This window comes from Podarcis vaucheri (assembly GCF_965113315.1).
Source record: "Podarcis vaucheri genome assembly, chromosome: 3".
In the NCBI taxonomy this organism is placed as follows: Eukaryota; Metazoa; Chordata; class Lepidosauria; order Squamata; family Lacertidae; genus Podarcis; species Podarcis vaucheri.
Window position 1 is genome coordinate 118,135,868 of NC_138761.1, and position 17,276 is coordinate 118,153,143.

General features: G+C 43.9%; 1 protein-coding gene across 3 annotated transcripts in view; it reads left to right on the forward strand.

Moving 5' to 3' along the window:
- GABRP (gamma-aminobutyric acid type A receptor subunit pi) overlaps positions 1-9,361 on the forward strand; it is a 30,391-nt gene extending 21,030 nt beyond the window's left edge. For all 3 annotated transcript variants that reach the window (XM_082216445.1, XM_082216446.1, XM_082216447.1), the window contains 4 exons: positions 5,536-5,673; positions 6,217-6,369; positions 7,427-7,596; positions 8,531-9,361. In XM_082216445.1, coding sequence (XP_082072571.1) covers positions 5,536-5,673; positions 6,217-6,369; positions 7,427-7,596; positions 8,531-8,827 — 758 coding nt within the window. In that variant the 3' untranslated portion in view covers positions 8,828-9,361. The remainder of the gene's footprint in view (positions 1-5,535; positions 5,674-6,216; positions 6,370-7,426; positions 7,597-8,530) is intronic.
- The last annotated feature ends 7,915 nt before the right edge of the window (positions 9,362-17,276 follow it).

Sequence of the window (17,276 nt, forward strand, 5' to 3'; positions counted from 1 at the left end):
AATTTTCCACCTGCCCCTTTCAAATGTAGAGCCATTTCAAAAAGTAAACAGCTGCACCTAATCTTCCAGTAATATATGATCCTATTAATTTTAAATAGGCTGACGAGAAATTCACTATATATATTCTGAAACCAGAAGAATGAAAAAATAAATCCCTAGGTGTAGAACACTTAGCCTTTGTAGATTCTAGACTTTTTTATCCCACCTACGGAAGGTGTCTTTGTGGCAACTAATAATAAAATAGCTTTTCTTTTTTACTTTTTAAATATTTCTGCACTGCTTCTAGGCTAGCAATGGGCCTTTGCTGAAAACCTTATAGTTTGTACTCATGATATTGGGGCAGTTATACTTGATACTGATCCCAATATTGTTTGTGCTTGAAAAATTTTCTTTCTTTTAATACATTTCAGTTTTCAGTTTTTCAAATTGCCACCAATAATTATCAAACACAATTACATACATAGTTGTAGTTGTTAAGACTTCCCTCCTCCCCTTCCTTGGTTCTCTTTACAAGCATAATAATACAGTGGTGCCCCGCAAGACGAATGCCTCGCAAGACAGAAAACCCGCTAGACGAAAGGGTTTTCTGTTTTTGAGCTGCTTCGCAAGACGAATTTCCCTATGGGCTTGCTTCGCAAGACGAAAACGTCTTGCGAGTGTTCCAATTTTTTTTCCGCGCCCCCCTTTTTCTAAGCCGCTAAGCCGCTAAGCCTTTAATAGCCGCTAATTCGCTAAGCCGCTAATAGCGCTAATCCGCTAAGCCGCTAATAGCCGTGCTTCGTAAGACGAAAAAACCGCCAGACGAAGAGACTCGCGGAACGGATTACTTTCGTCTTGCGAGGCACCACTGTACTAACAATAACAACAACAACAACAACAATAATTTATTATTTGTACCCCGCCCATCTGGCTGTGTTTCCCCAGCCTCTCTGGGCGGCTTCCAACAGAGATTTAAAATACACTAAAATGTCACACATTAGAAACTTCCCTGAACAGGGCTGCCTTCATATGTCTTCTAAATGTCAGGTAGTTGTTTATTTCTTGGACATCTGATGGGAGGGCGTTCCACAGGGCGGGTGCTACTGAACTGGGGGAACCTGTGGTCCTCCAGTTGCTTCTGGATGACACTTCCCATCCTCTGTGATTATTGGCCATGCTGGCTCAGGTTGATGCGACATGGAGCCCAAGAACATCTGCAGGTCACAGCTTCCCTACCGACCTTTTACAATAAAAAAATTCCTTCCAGTTTCACCTTAAAGACCAACTAAGTTAGTTCTTGGTATGAGCTTTCGTGTGCATGCACACTTTTTCAGATACACTGAAACAGAAGTTGCCAGATCCTTCTATATAGTGAGAAGGTGGGGAGGGGTATTACTCAGAAGGGTGGTGGGAATGGGAGGTGGGAATGGGAGACCTTTTACAATGTCTATCTTCTTCACCCTGGGACAGTTTTGGAAATACATGTGCAAGATTTTATGGACAGACCATACAGTGTATCTTCCCTTGCCCTACATGGGATGGGATTCTCTTAAAAACATGAGACTGTCACGCAGCACACGAAGCAGGCGAGGCAAATTTCCTCCTAATCATTTGAACTTGCCTTTTCTCTCTGCTCTGTCATTTATTAACAGAGCAAGCCAATTTAGGGAGCAGGATTGAATTTGATTGCCAACTGGATGATTGCCACCCTACGCAAGCTGTAGCCACGGTCTCATTTTCAATAGCTAGGCCATTTTACTGTATGGAATACAATTATTTTGTATTTAAATAGGCCTCCAGTTGCATTCTCTCTCTGTGTCTTTTCTGTAACTCAGAAAAGTTGCGTTTTCACAATACATTTAATAAATATGGAATTATAAGCATACTTACTAGCCACTAGGGAGCAAGCCACATTGAGCTCCATAGGATTTGCATCTGAGTAAGCATACACGGACACAGGTGGTGCTGTGGGTTAAACCACAGAAGGTCGGCGGTTTGAATCCCCGCGATGAGGTGAGCTCCTGTTGCTTGGTCCCTGCTCTTGCCAACCTAGCAGTTTGAAAGCACGTCAGACTGCAAGTAGATAAATAGGTACCACTCTGGCGGGAAGGTAAATGGCGTTTCCGTGTGCTGCTCTGGTTCACCAGAAGTGGCTTAGTCATGCTGGCCACATGACCCGGAAGCTGTACGCCGGCTCCCTCGGCCAATAAAGCAAGATGAGCGCTGCAACCCCAGAGTCGGCCACGACTGGACCTAATGGTCAGGGGTCCCTTTACCTTTACCTAAGCATACATAGGGCAGAACTGCACTTGCTTAGACACTTCCATTGCCACTAGCGAGAACTGAATCAAGGAATGCATGGGAGCATACGATACAAGCTTTCCTATAAGAACTTGACCTCTTTGCTACCTCAGGTTGAATGGTGGGTTTAACTAAGGTCGTATCTCAGTATAAAGCACCCTTTGTTGTTTCCAGACATCTGGTTGTGTAAATATACGATCAGGAAGCATAGTCAGTGACCACTATTGCTTGCTGTAGAATTGATGAGGGGAAAGTCTGGGCTATTGAGCAAATAGCTAAAGAACACAGAGGACAGGTCAAAAAAATCACCGTGGGGTCAACACGGGCTTCACATGCCCATCCTGGCATTCAGAAGGACCTTACTTGACCCACTGACTTTTCTAGACATTCTGCTTTCTGGCCGACAGGCTTGTTCCATAGTATCATCATCATCATCATCATCATCATCATCATCATTTATTATTTATACCCCGCCCATCTGGCTGAGTCTTCCCAGCCACTCTGGGCGGCTCCCAATCAAGTATTAAAAACAATACAGCCTTAAATATTAAAAACTTCCCTGAACAGGGCTGCCTTCAGATGTCTTTTAAAGATAGGATAGCTACTTATTTCCTCCAGATCTGAAGGGAGGGTGTTCCACAGAGTGGGCGCCACTACCGAGAAGGCCCCCTGTCTGGTTCCCTGTAACCTTACTTCTCGCAATGAGGGAACCGCCAGAAGGCCCTTGGCGCTGGATCTCAGTGTCTGGGCAAAACGATGGAGGTGGAGACGCTCCTTCAGGTATACAGGACCGAGGCCGTTTAGGGCTTTAAAGGTCAGCGCGAACACGAACATTTCCCTCACCAACAAATATGCATGGAGAGCTGATCTCACTTTTCATTTTCAACTCATTTTTTATTTGGGAAATCCATCTACTGCTTACTACCACCAATCAGACAGTTGCCTATGGTCCAAACTCTCATGTGTAAGTGGAAAGCACTTTCACACATGTGTAAGTGGAAAGCACTTTCACACAGACACTGAGGAAGAGGCATTATGTTATTTGCAGTAGCCTCTTGAGCCTCAGGTCATTCTGTTCTGGGGTTGGGGCTCCAGGGAGCTGCTGTTGGAAGGAAGGAAGGAAGGCAGGAAGGAAGGAAGGAAGGAAGGAGCTGAGAAGCTCTTCTGCGAGCATAAGGACATATGCAGTGTTTCCCAGTCTCGGAAAAGCAAGCAAAGATGCTGTAAGTTGTGGCCTGGAGTCAATAGTCATGAGCTGGTGCATCCACACAGCACCCTCAGGCAGCTACGTGGGCCTCAGCATCTTGGAAGGCCTACGATTGACCCCCTTCCTTGAGCCAGTGTGGTGTAGTGGTTAAGAGCGGTGGACTCGTAATCTGGTGAACAGGGTTCGCTTCCCTGCTCCTCCACATGCAGCTGCTGGGTGACCTTGGGCCAGTCACACTTCTCTGAAGTCTCTCAGCCCCACTCACCTCACAGAGTGTTTGTTGTGGGGGAGGAAGGGAAAGGAGAATACTCCTTGAGACTCCTTCAGGTAGTGATAAAGCGGGGTATCAAATCCAAACATGACATGCTACTGTGCCCTTGCACACAGTTTGGGAATTCCTGATTTAAGGAGTCATGGGCTTTTGCCACTCATGGGGGCAAGAAGAACCAGAACAATTTGGGTGCATGCGAGGACTGAAGATCTTGAAGACTCTTTGTTCATTGTTGTTACCAATTCAAGTAATGTCTAAAATCTCATTATTTTAAGACCAGGTTTTACTTGCCAGCTACTTGAGTGGAGTTCCTATGGAAGGGCCTATTATTTTCACATTAAAATCATATTAGTTTGCCATGATTAACTTTATTACAATGCACAGAAACTGAAATAATAATGATTAGCCTCTTGTTTTAAAATGTAGCTGGGTTTAGCCTTAAAAAGAGAGAAAGAGAGTAATTGGGTCCTGTGTCAAGCTCCTGTGCCATATTATTCTTATGAAATTACATGCACATTGCCAACTGGAGATGTCATTAGGATAAATGCCTGGAATTAATGCTATTTAAATATATGCCAGATGAATTAAGAACAATCAGTCATTTATTATAAAGTTTCCCTTAGTAACGGCAGTTATTATTACAAACTGGGCGCAAACTTTGAAAAGTCATATTTGGATGATTTGTACCTGGGGAATCAGCACATTCTGTGTAATATCTGTTGCAAGATTCCCGTCATTTGTTTCTAGTGGAAAACACAATTTCTCGCTCTTTGCTGTGAAGGCAAACTGGTAAATATCAGTGTTTCCATTTTTACTGCGTGGCAGATCTTTAATTAAATAGCTGGGCCGACGAAAACGTTATCAGCTTGTTTATGAAAGCAATCTGATTTTAGGAGAGTTGTATAACTCTTTGTATTTGCAGTACATTCCGTTCATAGGGGGAAATGGCTCGTAATTTCTGTTGGGCTGAACTTACATCCATGCTGCTGATGAAATGGCAATCTTTATTTACAAGAGACCTCACTCATCCAAAGCTTCCTTTCCACTGTCAGCAGTGGGGGATCGACTCAAATAACCAGTCTTGTAATGCTGAGAGTAAGGGGACGCGGGTGACACTGTGGGTTAAACCACAGAGCCTAGGACTTGCCGATTAGGAGGTCGGCGGTTCGAATCCCCGCGACACGGTGAGCTCCCGTTGCTCGGTGCCTGCTCCTGCCAACCTAGCAGTTCGAAAGCACATCAAAGTGCAAGTAGACAAATAGGTACCGCTCCGGCGGGAAGGTAAACAACATTTCCATGCGCTGCTCTGGTTCGTCAGAAGCGGCTTAGTCAAGCTGGCCATATGACCTGGAAGCTGTACGCCGGCTCCCTTGGCCAATAAAGCGAGATGAGTGCCGCAACCCCAGCATGACTAAGCCGCTTCTGGCGAACCAGAGCAGCGCACGGAAATGCCGTTTACCTCCCCGCCAGAGTGGTACCTATTTATCTACTTGCACTTTGACGTGCTTTCGAACTGCTAGATTGGCAGGAGCAGGGACCAAGCAACGGGAGCTCACCCCATCACAGGGATTTGAACTGCCGACCTTCTGTTTGGCAAGTCCTGGGCTCTGTGGTTTAACCCACAGCACCACCCAGAGCATTAAAACAGGCTCTGGAAATCAAAAGCTCCAGTGGGAGTTCAAGAGTCCAGTGCAGGACTCAGGGGCAAAACATTCAGCTACTTACTCAACTGGTTGTCCAGTTACCTCTTGATGCCTTTTTAATATATTGCCTGCAGGGGGATATGATGAAAATGATCTACTGTACACTTGGTTGAGGGGAAACGATTCGGTCCACGGCCTTGAGAACCTGCGACTTTCTCAGTACACAGTGGAGCACTATTACAGCCTTGTAACAATGTCTCACCAGGAAACAGGTAATGAAAGCTGAAGAAGCAGAGACGTAAACAAATATGGCTCACAAACGCTAGCTCTTCTGAATGGTCCAGATCCACCTATGAACCTTTCCCTGATTTTGAGAACTTTGGAAATGTGATCATAGAACTATACAGTGGTACCTCAGGTGACATACGCTTTAGGTTACAGACTCCGCTAACCCAGAAATAGTACCTCGGGTTAAGAACTTTGCTTCAGGATGAGAACAGAAATCGTGCTCCGGTGGCAGCAGGAGGCCCCGTTAGCTAAAGTGGTACCTCAGGTTAAGAACAGTTTCAGGTTAAGAACGGACCTCCAGAATGAATTAAGTTCTTAACCTGAGGTACCACTGTAGAGTCATAGAGTTGTAGAGTTGAAAGGGACTCACTTCTGATGCCAGGCCTGTCTTCTGGCCAGTAATACGATGACTCTCTTCTCTACTTCGTCAAAAATCTGCATCCATTGAATAAAACTTGGCGTAGGATTGCCTTCTCTCTGTGGATGGTTTCTTTTCATTGTAGGATGTGTTTTCTTTCTCTAACTAGGCAATTACCCAAGACTAGTGTTGCAGTTTGAACTCAAGAGAAATATCCTGTATTTCATTCTGGAGACGTATGTGCCATCCACCCTCCTCGTCATATTGTCTTGGGTTTCTTTCTGGATCACTCTGGATTCCGTTCCGGCAAGAACATGTATTGGTGAGCTGTTCTCTGAAGTAGGATACTTCATGCAGTGGATGGGAGAGGGAGCAAGAGAACACAAGCACCTGTTGTTTGTGCAGTGCTACAAGCTATGTTGAATGTAAAAACTGAAATGTTGTGGTACCCAAGTTTCCAAAGCTGGGATAAATCATCACAAACATTTGGCATGTTAACCACTGTCACCTGTCAAATGCTAATTTGAACAGCATCTATCAAATACTGTCAGATGGAAAATACGAATTAACTCTGAATGTGCTTTCAGACTTTGAATATTATTTCATGCCAGCCATGAATTGGCACATCGTGTGTTTTTCAAACTGCCTTCAGGAATGTATGAACTCTTTAGAAGGGGATCAGTCCTTTAGTGTAGCTTAGTTTCTGGATGACATCCTAAACTGAGAAAAATGGATGACGAAGGGCTATGGCTCAATGGTAGAGCACCATGGCTTAGCAAGAATGAGCAAATGCATGTGGACCCAGAAAGAAAATGGTGAGACTTCAGTGCCCCCCCCCCCAGTTCTTCTGCTGCCATGCTAAGGTAAGGTATAGGTACCTTTACTTGGCAACAGCCACAAAGTCATTCCAGTGTGGTGTAGTGGTTAAGAGCGGTAGACTCGTAATCTGGGGAACTGGGTTTGCGTCTCTGCTCCTCCACATGCAGCTGCTGGGTGACCTTGGGCCAGTCAGACTTCTTTGAAGTCTCTCAGCCCCAATCACCTCACAGAGTGTTTGTTGTGGGGGAGGAAGGGAAAGGAGAATGTGAGCCGCTTTGAGACTCCTTCGGGTAGTGATAAAGCGGGATATCAAATCCAAACTCCTCTTCTTCTTCTTCTTCTTCTTCTTCTTCTTCTTCTTCTTCTTCTTCTTCAGTGCCTCACCTGTTGGAAGCCAGAGCAGCTAGCCTGCTGCCTTCAGATGTGTCCTATCAACATTGTTGAAGTAGGATTCAGTTGTTAAGGCTAGTCGGATTCGATATGTGAAATGTGAGGGGGACCACCATCTTTGGCCAGCCCTGTGCTTTTCTTTTGATTAAAATGTTCCCCCCCCCCCGCAGGAGTAACAACTGTGCTGTCAATGACAACTCTGATGATGGGCTCACGAAACTCTGTGACGAAGACTAACGGTTTCATAAAAGCCATTGATGTTTACCTGGGCATCTGCTTCACCTTCATATTTGGTGCCTTGGTAGAATATGCGGTAGCTCACTATATCGCATCGCAAAAGGTAAACAAAAGGATTTATTTATTTAGCTTGTAGGCCACTTTCCCCTATACATATACCCAAAGCAGCTCACAACATAAGAAATATGCATCATCATCACAACATTCAAACAATAAAGGTAAAGGTAAAGGGACCCCTGACCATTAGGTCCAGTCGCGGCCGACTCTGGGGTTGCGGCGCTCATCTCGCTGTATTGGCCGAGGGAGCCGGCGTACAGCTTCCGGGTCATGTGGCCAGCATGACTAAGTTGTTTCTGGCAAACCAGAGCAGCGCAAGGAAACGCCGTTTACCTTCCTGCCGGAGTGGTATCTATTTATCTACTTGCACTTGGACATGCTTTCGAACTGCTAGGTTGGCAGGAGCAGGGACCGAGCAACGGGAACTCACCCCGTCGCAGGGATTCTAACCACCGACCTTGTAATCAGCAAGCCCTAGGCTCTGTGGTTTAACCCACAGCGCCACCCGCGTCCCTATTTTTTCTTAAATTACAGTCCCCCAAAATAGGGGGCATCTTATACACGGGGGAGGGGGTGTTATACACGGGAAAATATGGTATCTCCTAGATGGTGGCATGGTTTATCTGAGTGTTGGCACTGCAGTAGTGAGGGGAAATCACTTTGTATTGGGGCTGGAAACTTACTTCAAAAGACAACGCCACCTGTAAGCCATCAAAGGGTGTGTTCACCAAGTTCCTAGACAGGATATTAAATTTTGGTCCCTCAGGGTCTAGCATCAGTAAACAAGAATTTGGCTTTTGCTAAAGACTTCCAGGGATTTATTTATTCTTCTAACATCCCAGACTAATGGTATGTTGGCAACAGAGTCACAGTGAACTTCTGCCCTCTGCAGTTATATTTCCTTGTACTTGGTTTTGGTGCGTTGGTTATGAAATAGTGATATGGCCCAAAGGTGTATTGGTAACTTTTTCTTGTTTTAGGCTTCTACAAATGAGGTTACCAGAGAAACGGAAGATGTCACCAGTATCTTTTCCACATCTGTCACCAGCTACAATCAAAAGATCAACTTTAGTGCCATCGATAATCTTGCCCACAGTGGTTCGACTATGAAACCAAAGGACAAAATTCGGTTTCTTTTGAGGAACAAAATGCGCAGGATTGTCAGCTATTTCACAATTCAAAATCCAGGCAACATCGAACACTACTCAAGATTGCTCTTCCCTCTGTGTTTTTTGGTAGTCAATTTGTTTTATTGGGTTTATTACTTATTCTTTTAGCAATAATAAGACCATTTTGGCGTGTGGTGGTGAGAAAGTCTTGCCTATGTTGGCGCCCAGCCACTATGAAATGTTATGGGTGTGACTATGGGCACATATCAAGAATTTGGCCCAAACCCAGCATTGATTGTATTGTATCAAAAGCCAAATCTTGTACAGAGCGGCACATGAGCGTGACTGTGGAGCTAGAACAAGTGGAATCCAAAAGTGCAAGCCTATTTTTGAAGCCATTGCTAAGATAGATAGGCCTTGTGCTTCGAGGATGTGCAACTGTTTTACACTGTCAACATAGCTAAGCCCCAGTGTACCCTTTCTAGTCTGACGTTTAGAGGTTTTTCAGCTAGTTGTTTTCAACCACTTGGGCGCAGGCTGCTGCCAACCTGAGGATTGCTCCCTGCTGATCTCAGGTAAGGTAATCACTGAGAGATGATGGCAAATGGAAGGCTTTCTTACCGTCTTCTTTCAAGGTCACAGAGAACTGCAGATATACAAGAAGTTGCTTTAAATAATAAATAAATGCCCTTACCACATGAACACCTCTGGAACTCTGTTAATAACAACTAGATGCTCTGAAATATACACAGAATTGAGTGTGGATTTCATGCTCTTTATTTCAGCTCACGGTAAACAGTGAGTGAGTCCTTTCCCCCCAAACCTCTGGCTATATATACATTATTTACACAATGGGTCCCGTGTGATTGGCTGATTCAATTCCCCTCCTGGAGCCTGATTGGACTGTTCCTGCAGGCCAATCTGGTTGGTGATTCACTTCCTCCTGGAGCTGGATTGGGCGGCTCCTGCAGGCCAATCAGGTTGCTGCTTTTTAGGATCCTACCTGCCTATTGTTCTAGGATCCAGGCTGAGTACATTACGTGCTCGGTTGTTGTTGTTTTTTAAATATCCCACATCTATTCAAAATGAAAGCTATTTTGAGGTAAATAGGAAATTTATACGTTTCCGCAACTTCAAATGGAAAGCAAAAAAAGAGGGTTGGAGTTGGGGGAAGAAGCCCTGACTATGTTGGCTTGAAAAATTAGTGGGGTGCCTATGCCTCACGCAGTGCTAACGGAAGACATCTTGCCATCTGAGGTGAAGGACAAAATGGCGCCCTCTTCCCCATTGTATGTATAGAAGCTAACTGGTTGGGCAACAGACTCTTACTTCAATACTAGAATTGAGATAGCATTCTCTGCTACAGCAAAGGCAGCCAGCAAGTTTAGGCGGCTTTGGACAAGCTGTGTGACATACACAGCCCTGTCCTTCAACAGAGGGGAATATTCTCTTTTCCTTTTTTGCCTTATGTTGAAACTCTGCTTTGGGAAAAGTCTTGAAAGGAGACAGAAACAGGGCCGACAAACTAATCAGGGTTCATGCAATCAGCTCTTCTGTGAATTACTTAAAAGATAAATAGCAGGCATGGGGGACTCAATTTGGATTGGGGCTGTGGTGTTGAGAAAGGGGCTTTAATCTCTTGCCTCATTTTACAGTCCCAATCCAGCTCAACCTTACCCATGCCTGGTACTTGCATTGAAAGAAAGGATCTCATTTGCCCTAATGGAAGCTCTTTTTCTTTTTCTTCCTGTATGAAGGTCCTGAATCAGATCAGAGGGAGCTGCTATTACTTTTTAAAGCTATTGACATAATTGCTAAGCGTACAAATAGAATCTCATCTACTTTTGGCCCTCCACAATGAATTCCAATAAATGGCCTCAGAACATCTCTTACGAAGACATACCATTTTGACACAGTAAGGTCATCGTTGGAGTTCTGCTGACGCTCCATAATGGCATTTTAAAAACTCAAAACTCTGTGCTGCATTTATCATTCACCCAATATAGGCATGTCAATTGGGTCAAGGATTTTTATTTTTACCAGTTAACCTTGTGTCTAACCATTTAGTATTTAATCAATAATATCAAAATACACATAATGTGCTGTAGACCCCAAGCAAATAACAACACTTATCCTCTCAAGGTAGAAGACTGGAATGCATTGCCTGAGGTCAAAGGTTTACATAGATCCACAGACAGAGCTCTGCTGCCCACAAGGGCTTCCCCATTCATTTAATGGAGGCGACAGTTTGCATTGTTGGGTTTTGGCTGACGCAGGCCTTCTAGGCTGGTGTTAGTTACATATGCTGAATGGCAAGTTCATCTCGGAGGTGCTTACCATGTGATTGATTGTAGTCTTTCAGGTCTCTTGCTCTGTGATGGGAGCACAACATATGAAACATTATGGATTTTTCTTTAATAACTTTTTATTGAACCATTTCCCCACCGTGTATTGTGAAGGATCAAAACCACATATTCATAAATCATACGTTTGATCAAGTATTATATTTCAGGGAGAAACGAAACAAAACGGAAACACCCCAGCAGAGAAGAACAATGGGAAGTGAAATTCTAGTAATGAAATGTAGGCCTGTACTTTTTGACATTTTAAAATATCCTCTATAAACTGTAATAAAGTTAATGGTGTGGTTTAAAATTAAATTTAAAAAAGCTACAAAAATGATATTTGCTCTTTATATAATTTATTTCCAGCCAAAATAAAATGCCTCCTTTCCCCCCAAAGTAAATCTCTTTGTATGTTCAAACTCTTGGCTTGTTGTTACCTAATATTGTCAAGAGCAGCCTTCCCTGACCTAGTTGCTCTCCAGATTTTGGTGAACTCCAAAGCCCATCAGCCTCAACCAGTTTTGCTCAGTGTAAGGCAGATTCCTATTATAACAAAAGTCAGGGGACATGGGTGGCGCTGTGGGTTAAACCACAGAGCCTAGGACTTGCTGATCAGAAGGTTGGCGGTTCGAATCCCCGCGACGGGGTGAGCTCCTGTTGCTCGGTCCCTGCTCCTGCCAACTTAGCAGTTCGAAAGCACATCAAAAGTGCAGGTAGATAAATAGATACCACTCCGGCAAGAAGGTAAACGGTGTTTCCGTGCGCTGCTCTGGTTCACCAGAAGCGGCTTAGTCATGCTGGCCACATGACCCGGAAGCTGTACGCCGGCTCCCTCGGCCAATAAAGCAAGATGAGCGCCGCAACCCCAGAGTTGGTCACGACTGGACCTAACGGTCAGGGGTCCCTTTACCTTTTAACAAAAGTCAGATGAGACTGGAGAGAATATGAGGTCTTGCTGAAAGAACATTGACGCAAAAAGGGAACAACTCTGCTCAAAACAGCAAGCAGATCATGCCAACAGCAAATACAGGAAGGTTAGATTGCTAACTTTTGTGTTTCCTTAAATTCTTCTGGGTACCTTAATTCAGGACTCCAGGAGCAAATACCTACTAGAACTTCCCCTCCACTGCTGCAACTGGGACTGCAAGGATAAGGTACCCCCTCATAGGTAAGCAACGGAAGGTGAATGTTCTGCATCCCTGCATCCTAAACAGTGATAGAGAAGGAGTGAGCGCTCTGAAACAGCGCATGAACAAAGCAGCCATCCCTAAAAATTGACACTGTTTTGAATTTTGCAATGCAGTTATCCAGCTAATGTGCACAGAATCGCATATAACATACAAAAATATGATACATTAGAGGAAATTGCTTTGTGGAAATGTGCAGAGACATTTGCACTAAAAGGAATTTTCGACTTTTTCTTCCTAAGTCGAAAACTGCTGTGGAAATGTGTAGAAATTAATATAAGTTGGGAAAAATGAGAAACGGAGAGAAATTGAAATTGACAGATTCACCCATTTCTGTGTTCATGGACTTGTTTGTTCTCATAGTTCCCAGAGCAAGCAACAAGCTCACTTTTCTGGTCCTAAACGAATGTCAATTGGCACTTGAGAAAGCTTGATTTTAATGTGAATTGACATGAAAGGCTTCAATCCATGCATTGTGTTTTTACTCTCCATGTGGTTTATATTACTGTTTCAAAACATAGTGGTGTATGTAAATGTTCCCATCTGTTGACATGAAGTTCATGCATTTTTCATAGCCAGTGGGGCTACACAAACAGCCTTTTACTGGGCTGGTAGCAGATTCATCAGCCTCTTCTTTACAGAATTAAACATGACAGCATGAAGAGAACCCCAAAGCTATATTTTACAAAAATCACATAGGCCTTGATAAGGTAGAATTACTTCTGAGCTGTTGGCTGCATGAGTTCTGCTTCTTGCACAGGAATCTTATATATTTTACAGCTGTTGGGAATGGGGCGGAAGAAGATAAGTGATAACAACTTTCTCAATATATGGCCTGCCATCGCCACTGCTAAACAAGACCTCTGTAGAGCTAGTATGAGAGAAACCTACTTAGGAACAACTGTGCTAATAAATCCCAGAGGGTTAGTAGCTTTGTTAATCTGTTGCAGCAAAAAACAAGAAGTCTTGTGGCACCTTGAGGACTAATACGTATGATAAGGGCATTTATTTATTGATTTTAAAACCTCTTAAGTGGTTTACATAGAAGCAAAAAAATAAAAAATAAAATAAAAATGGCAACATTTGATAAATTTCCTCAGAACTAGATAAAACCAAAATGCAGTTTTGGTCTCTCCTCCATGACCTCTTTGTTTGAGCATTCATCCTGATTAGTTTGCACACAAATTGTGGGGAGCTTAGACAGTGGTGGCTATTTTTTGAACGTCCATTCTGATTTGTTCACAAGGAGGTTATAAAAAAGCTGGGTCAACCAACTGTTGCATCACCCTTTCGAGTGCATTTCCTCATCATTTTAAGGGTGTTTGAATTATGGTGCTGGAGGGGACTCTTGACGGTCCCATGGACTGCAAGAAGATCAAACCTATCCATTCTGAAGGAAATCAGCCCTGAGTGCTCACTGGAAGGCCAGATCCTGAAGCTGAGGCTCCAATACTTTGGCCACCTCATGAGAAGAGAAGACTCCCTGGAAAAGACCCTGATGTTGGGAAAGATGGAGGGCACAAGGAGAAGGGGACAACAGAGGACGAGATGGCTGGACAGTGTTCTCGAAGCTACCAGCATGAGTTTGACCAAACTGCGGGAGGCAGTGGAAGACAGGAGTGCCTGGCGTGATCTGGTCCATGAGGTCACGAAGAGTCGGACACGACTAAACGACTAAACAACAACAACAGAACAATAGACTGTTAGTTGGGGGATATGGAAGCATCCAATGAACCCCATCTTTAGACTTAGAGGTCAAAAACAGCACCTTAAATTGTGCTTGGATAGTTACAATAATATCATGAACATATAAAGCTGCCTTGTTCTGTTGTTATACTGTACTTGCCTAGCAGAATCAGCTATGACTGACAGCAGATCTCCCCAGAGTTAAGGAGCCTTGGATGAATCGGAACTCAGATGCTAAGCTATTTTGTCAATGGGCCTGTGGCTTTGAGGAGTCTTTTGTTTTAAAAAATCAGTTGAGTACCCATTACTTAACGAACATGGCTCAGACTTCTGCTGAAGCCAAACTCCACCCACTATGTCAACTACTCTGCTGAAAAGATTGGCAGACTCTTATATATTCTGTTTTGATAGATATATACTGCTTTTCCTGTTCTCATTCAATTCCATCATGTATACAAGAATATGATATATAGTTCATATATATATACACTCTGATTGCATGCTCTGGTTATCTCCCGCTTGGACTACTGCAATGTGCTCTACGTGGGGCTACCTTTGAAGGTGACCCGGAAACTGCAATTAATCCAGGCTGCCGGGACCACATAACACCGGTCCTGAGAGATCTGCATTGGCTCCCAGTTCGTTTCTGAGCACAATTCAAAGTGTTGGTACTGACCTTTAAAGCCCTAAACGGCCTCGATCCTGTATACCTGATGGAGCGTCTCCACTCCCATCGTTCAGCCCGGACACTGAGGTCCAGCTCCGAGGGCCTTCTGGTGGTTCCCTCACTGCGAGAAGTGAGGTTACAGGGAACCAGACAGAGGGCCTTCTCAGTAGTGGCGCCCACCCTGTGGAACACCCTCCCTTCATATGTGAAGGAAATAAGCAGCTATCCTATCTTTAAAAGACATCTGAAGGCAGCCCTGTTCAGGGAAGTTTTTAATATTTAACACTGTATTGTTTTTAATACTTGATTGGGAGCCGCCCAGAGTGGCTGGGGAAACTCAGCCAGATGGGCGGGGTATAAATAAATAAATAAATAAATAATAATTATTATTATTATTATTATTATTTAGACCCTCCACGTGTCCGTATTTCCCAGGGACAGTCTCAGATTTACAGAAGCTGTCCTGGTTTCTGATTTGATCGTGGACTGTTCTGCTTTTCCTTAGGACGTCCCTATTTTCATCAGAGAAATGTGGGAGTGTATGGTAGGGCGTCTCTATTTTCCATTGGAGAAAAGTTGGAAGCCACCCAGAGTGGCTGGGGTCATTCTCATCATGGAATAAGATGTCCCTATTTTCATCAGAGAAATGTTGGAGGGTATGTGTATTCAAGGCTGGGCTAAGCTAGGCAAATCAGAGAATCCACAATTAATGGCTAGGCTGCAATTCTAAAATGGAACAGGGGAGCAAGGACTGGAGACTGTCTCATTCAAAACCCTCTTGGCGCTTACTGGCAGGGCAGAAGAGGATGAGGAGGTTAACTCTTTTGGCCCTCTGTCCTTTCCTGGATTTTATATGCTCTTATTTTACAATTTCCCCCTTGCTGGGAATGATGGGAGGGAAATAAACACTGCTAGCTCCAGGTGTAGTTTATTTCCTGCTTTGGGGGTGCAAGTTGGGGTTGACAAGGGCATTGGGAATGCATTGGATCCATACCTTCCCTTGGTCTGCCACATTGTTATGTGCTGAGTTGAATAGGATCCAAAATGCAGCAGTCTGATTGCTCCTAGAACAATAGGTTCCAAAATGCAGTAGTCTGATTGGTCCTAGAACAATAGGATTCAGAATGCAGCAGTCTGATTGGCCCTAGAACAATGCAGCAGTATGATTGGTCCGCAGGAACCACCCAATCCAGCTCCAGGTGAAGTGAATCCACAACCTGACTGGCCTACAGGAGAATCCCGGGATTAGCCAATCACATGGGGCCTATTGTGTAAATAATGTATATAAAGCAGATATTGTGGGGGAACTTCCATTCCTCCTCACCGCTATGCGCTGAATAAAGAGCATGAAATCCACTCTTGACTCCGAGTATATTTCACTGGCGATGAGGATGGGATCCCACTGAGCTGACTGCCACACACAGCACCGCAGCACCGCCACCTGCCGCACCGCTGCCTCGCACCGTGTGATTTCACACATCATGCCCAAACTTCCCCTGCCACTTCCCACTTCGCTGTCTTGATGGAAACAATTGTGCTCTTCAAGCTAGCCGCTGTGAAACAGAAATCACGTGAAGCTGAAAGGAACACTTTTTGTTTTTATTTATGACCCATGGGCTGTTTTTTTTAATGGTCAGGTAAGTAATAAGACTTTGAACTGCATTGGACTTTTTACTTTTGAGGCTTCCGGTGTATAGTTAAAATTGCCAAAATATACACGATCCCAATAATAAAAATGAATATTTGCACCACCATGGGCTAGAATTGCATTATTTGAAATGAAACCTGCGTGCATATCTTGACTATGAAGACGTTTGAGATAAATTGGACATAGCTAAGGGCCCTGCTGACTAATATCAAGGCTGCCAAAGAAAATGACTTTATGTACAGTGACTCCAAATTCTCAGGTCTGTCTTTTTGGAACTGTTAGAGCAAGCACACGGAAGCTTTGAAATATTGAAGAGGAGGTGACTTAGGGGTCAAACTACACTTTATACTTTGTATGGTGGCCGCAAAAGGCCTCAGTAAACATTCTCTCAAAAACCTTTATTTCATGTTGATTGGTCTGCATTTATTGATCATTCAACCTGATTTCTTGGTGGGGATGCTAGGTGACATTGAACAGTTTCCAGTTCATTTTGCGGGGAGCAGGTTTATTGCGCAAGACTTCCAACCAACCATAACTACAAAACTTGAATTTGTCAGTATGCAATTGTATCCTAGCCAAATCTAGTAACAATCTGGAAGCACCTATCCTTCCTTCCTTTTCTGATTTTTAATTTTCTTTAAATACCAGGAATAGCCTCTCTGTTCAGTCTGTCTTCGGGGAACTGATTTTGACTGACTGGTCCTTTTCATTCTATTAGGCTTCTGTCACTTGTAGTATTTTAGTATTTAAGCAAAAAACAAACAAACCACCCTGGTCTCCAGCGCCCCAGAGTGTAATTGGATAGTTACATTACTCTGGACTTGACAGTCTAGTTCTCTAGTTTCCTGGACAGGAATTGCCACATAACTGGAATTTCTTGTGACAACTCTCTTCAGAGGGGGAAACAACATATATCTCCAATAAAAGTCACTTCACGTTGCTACCAATAACAAGTGATGCGTCCCCACCAGACCATTTGTGAAGCCCTCTTCCTCTAGAGCGGTGGTGCCTTTAAGTCTATTTTTAGGAAATTGCGTTTTTATTAATTTCCTGCCTTTGGGTCATGTGACAGCATCATGTTAAG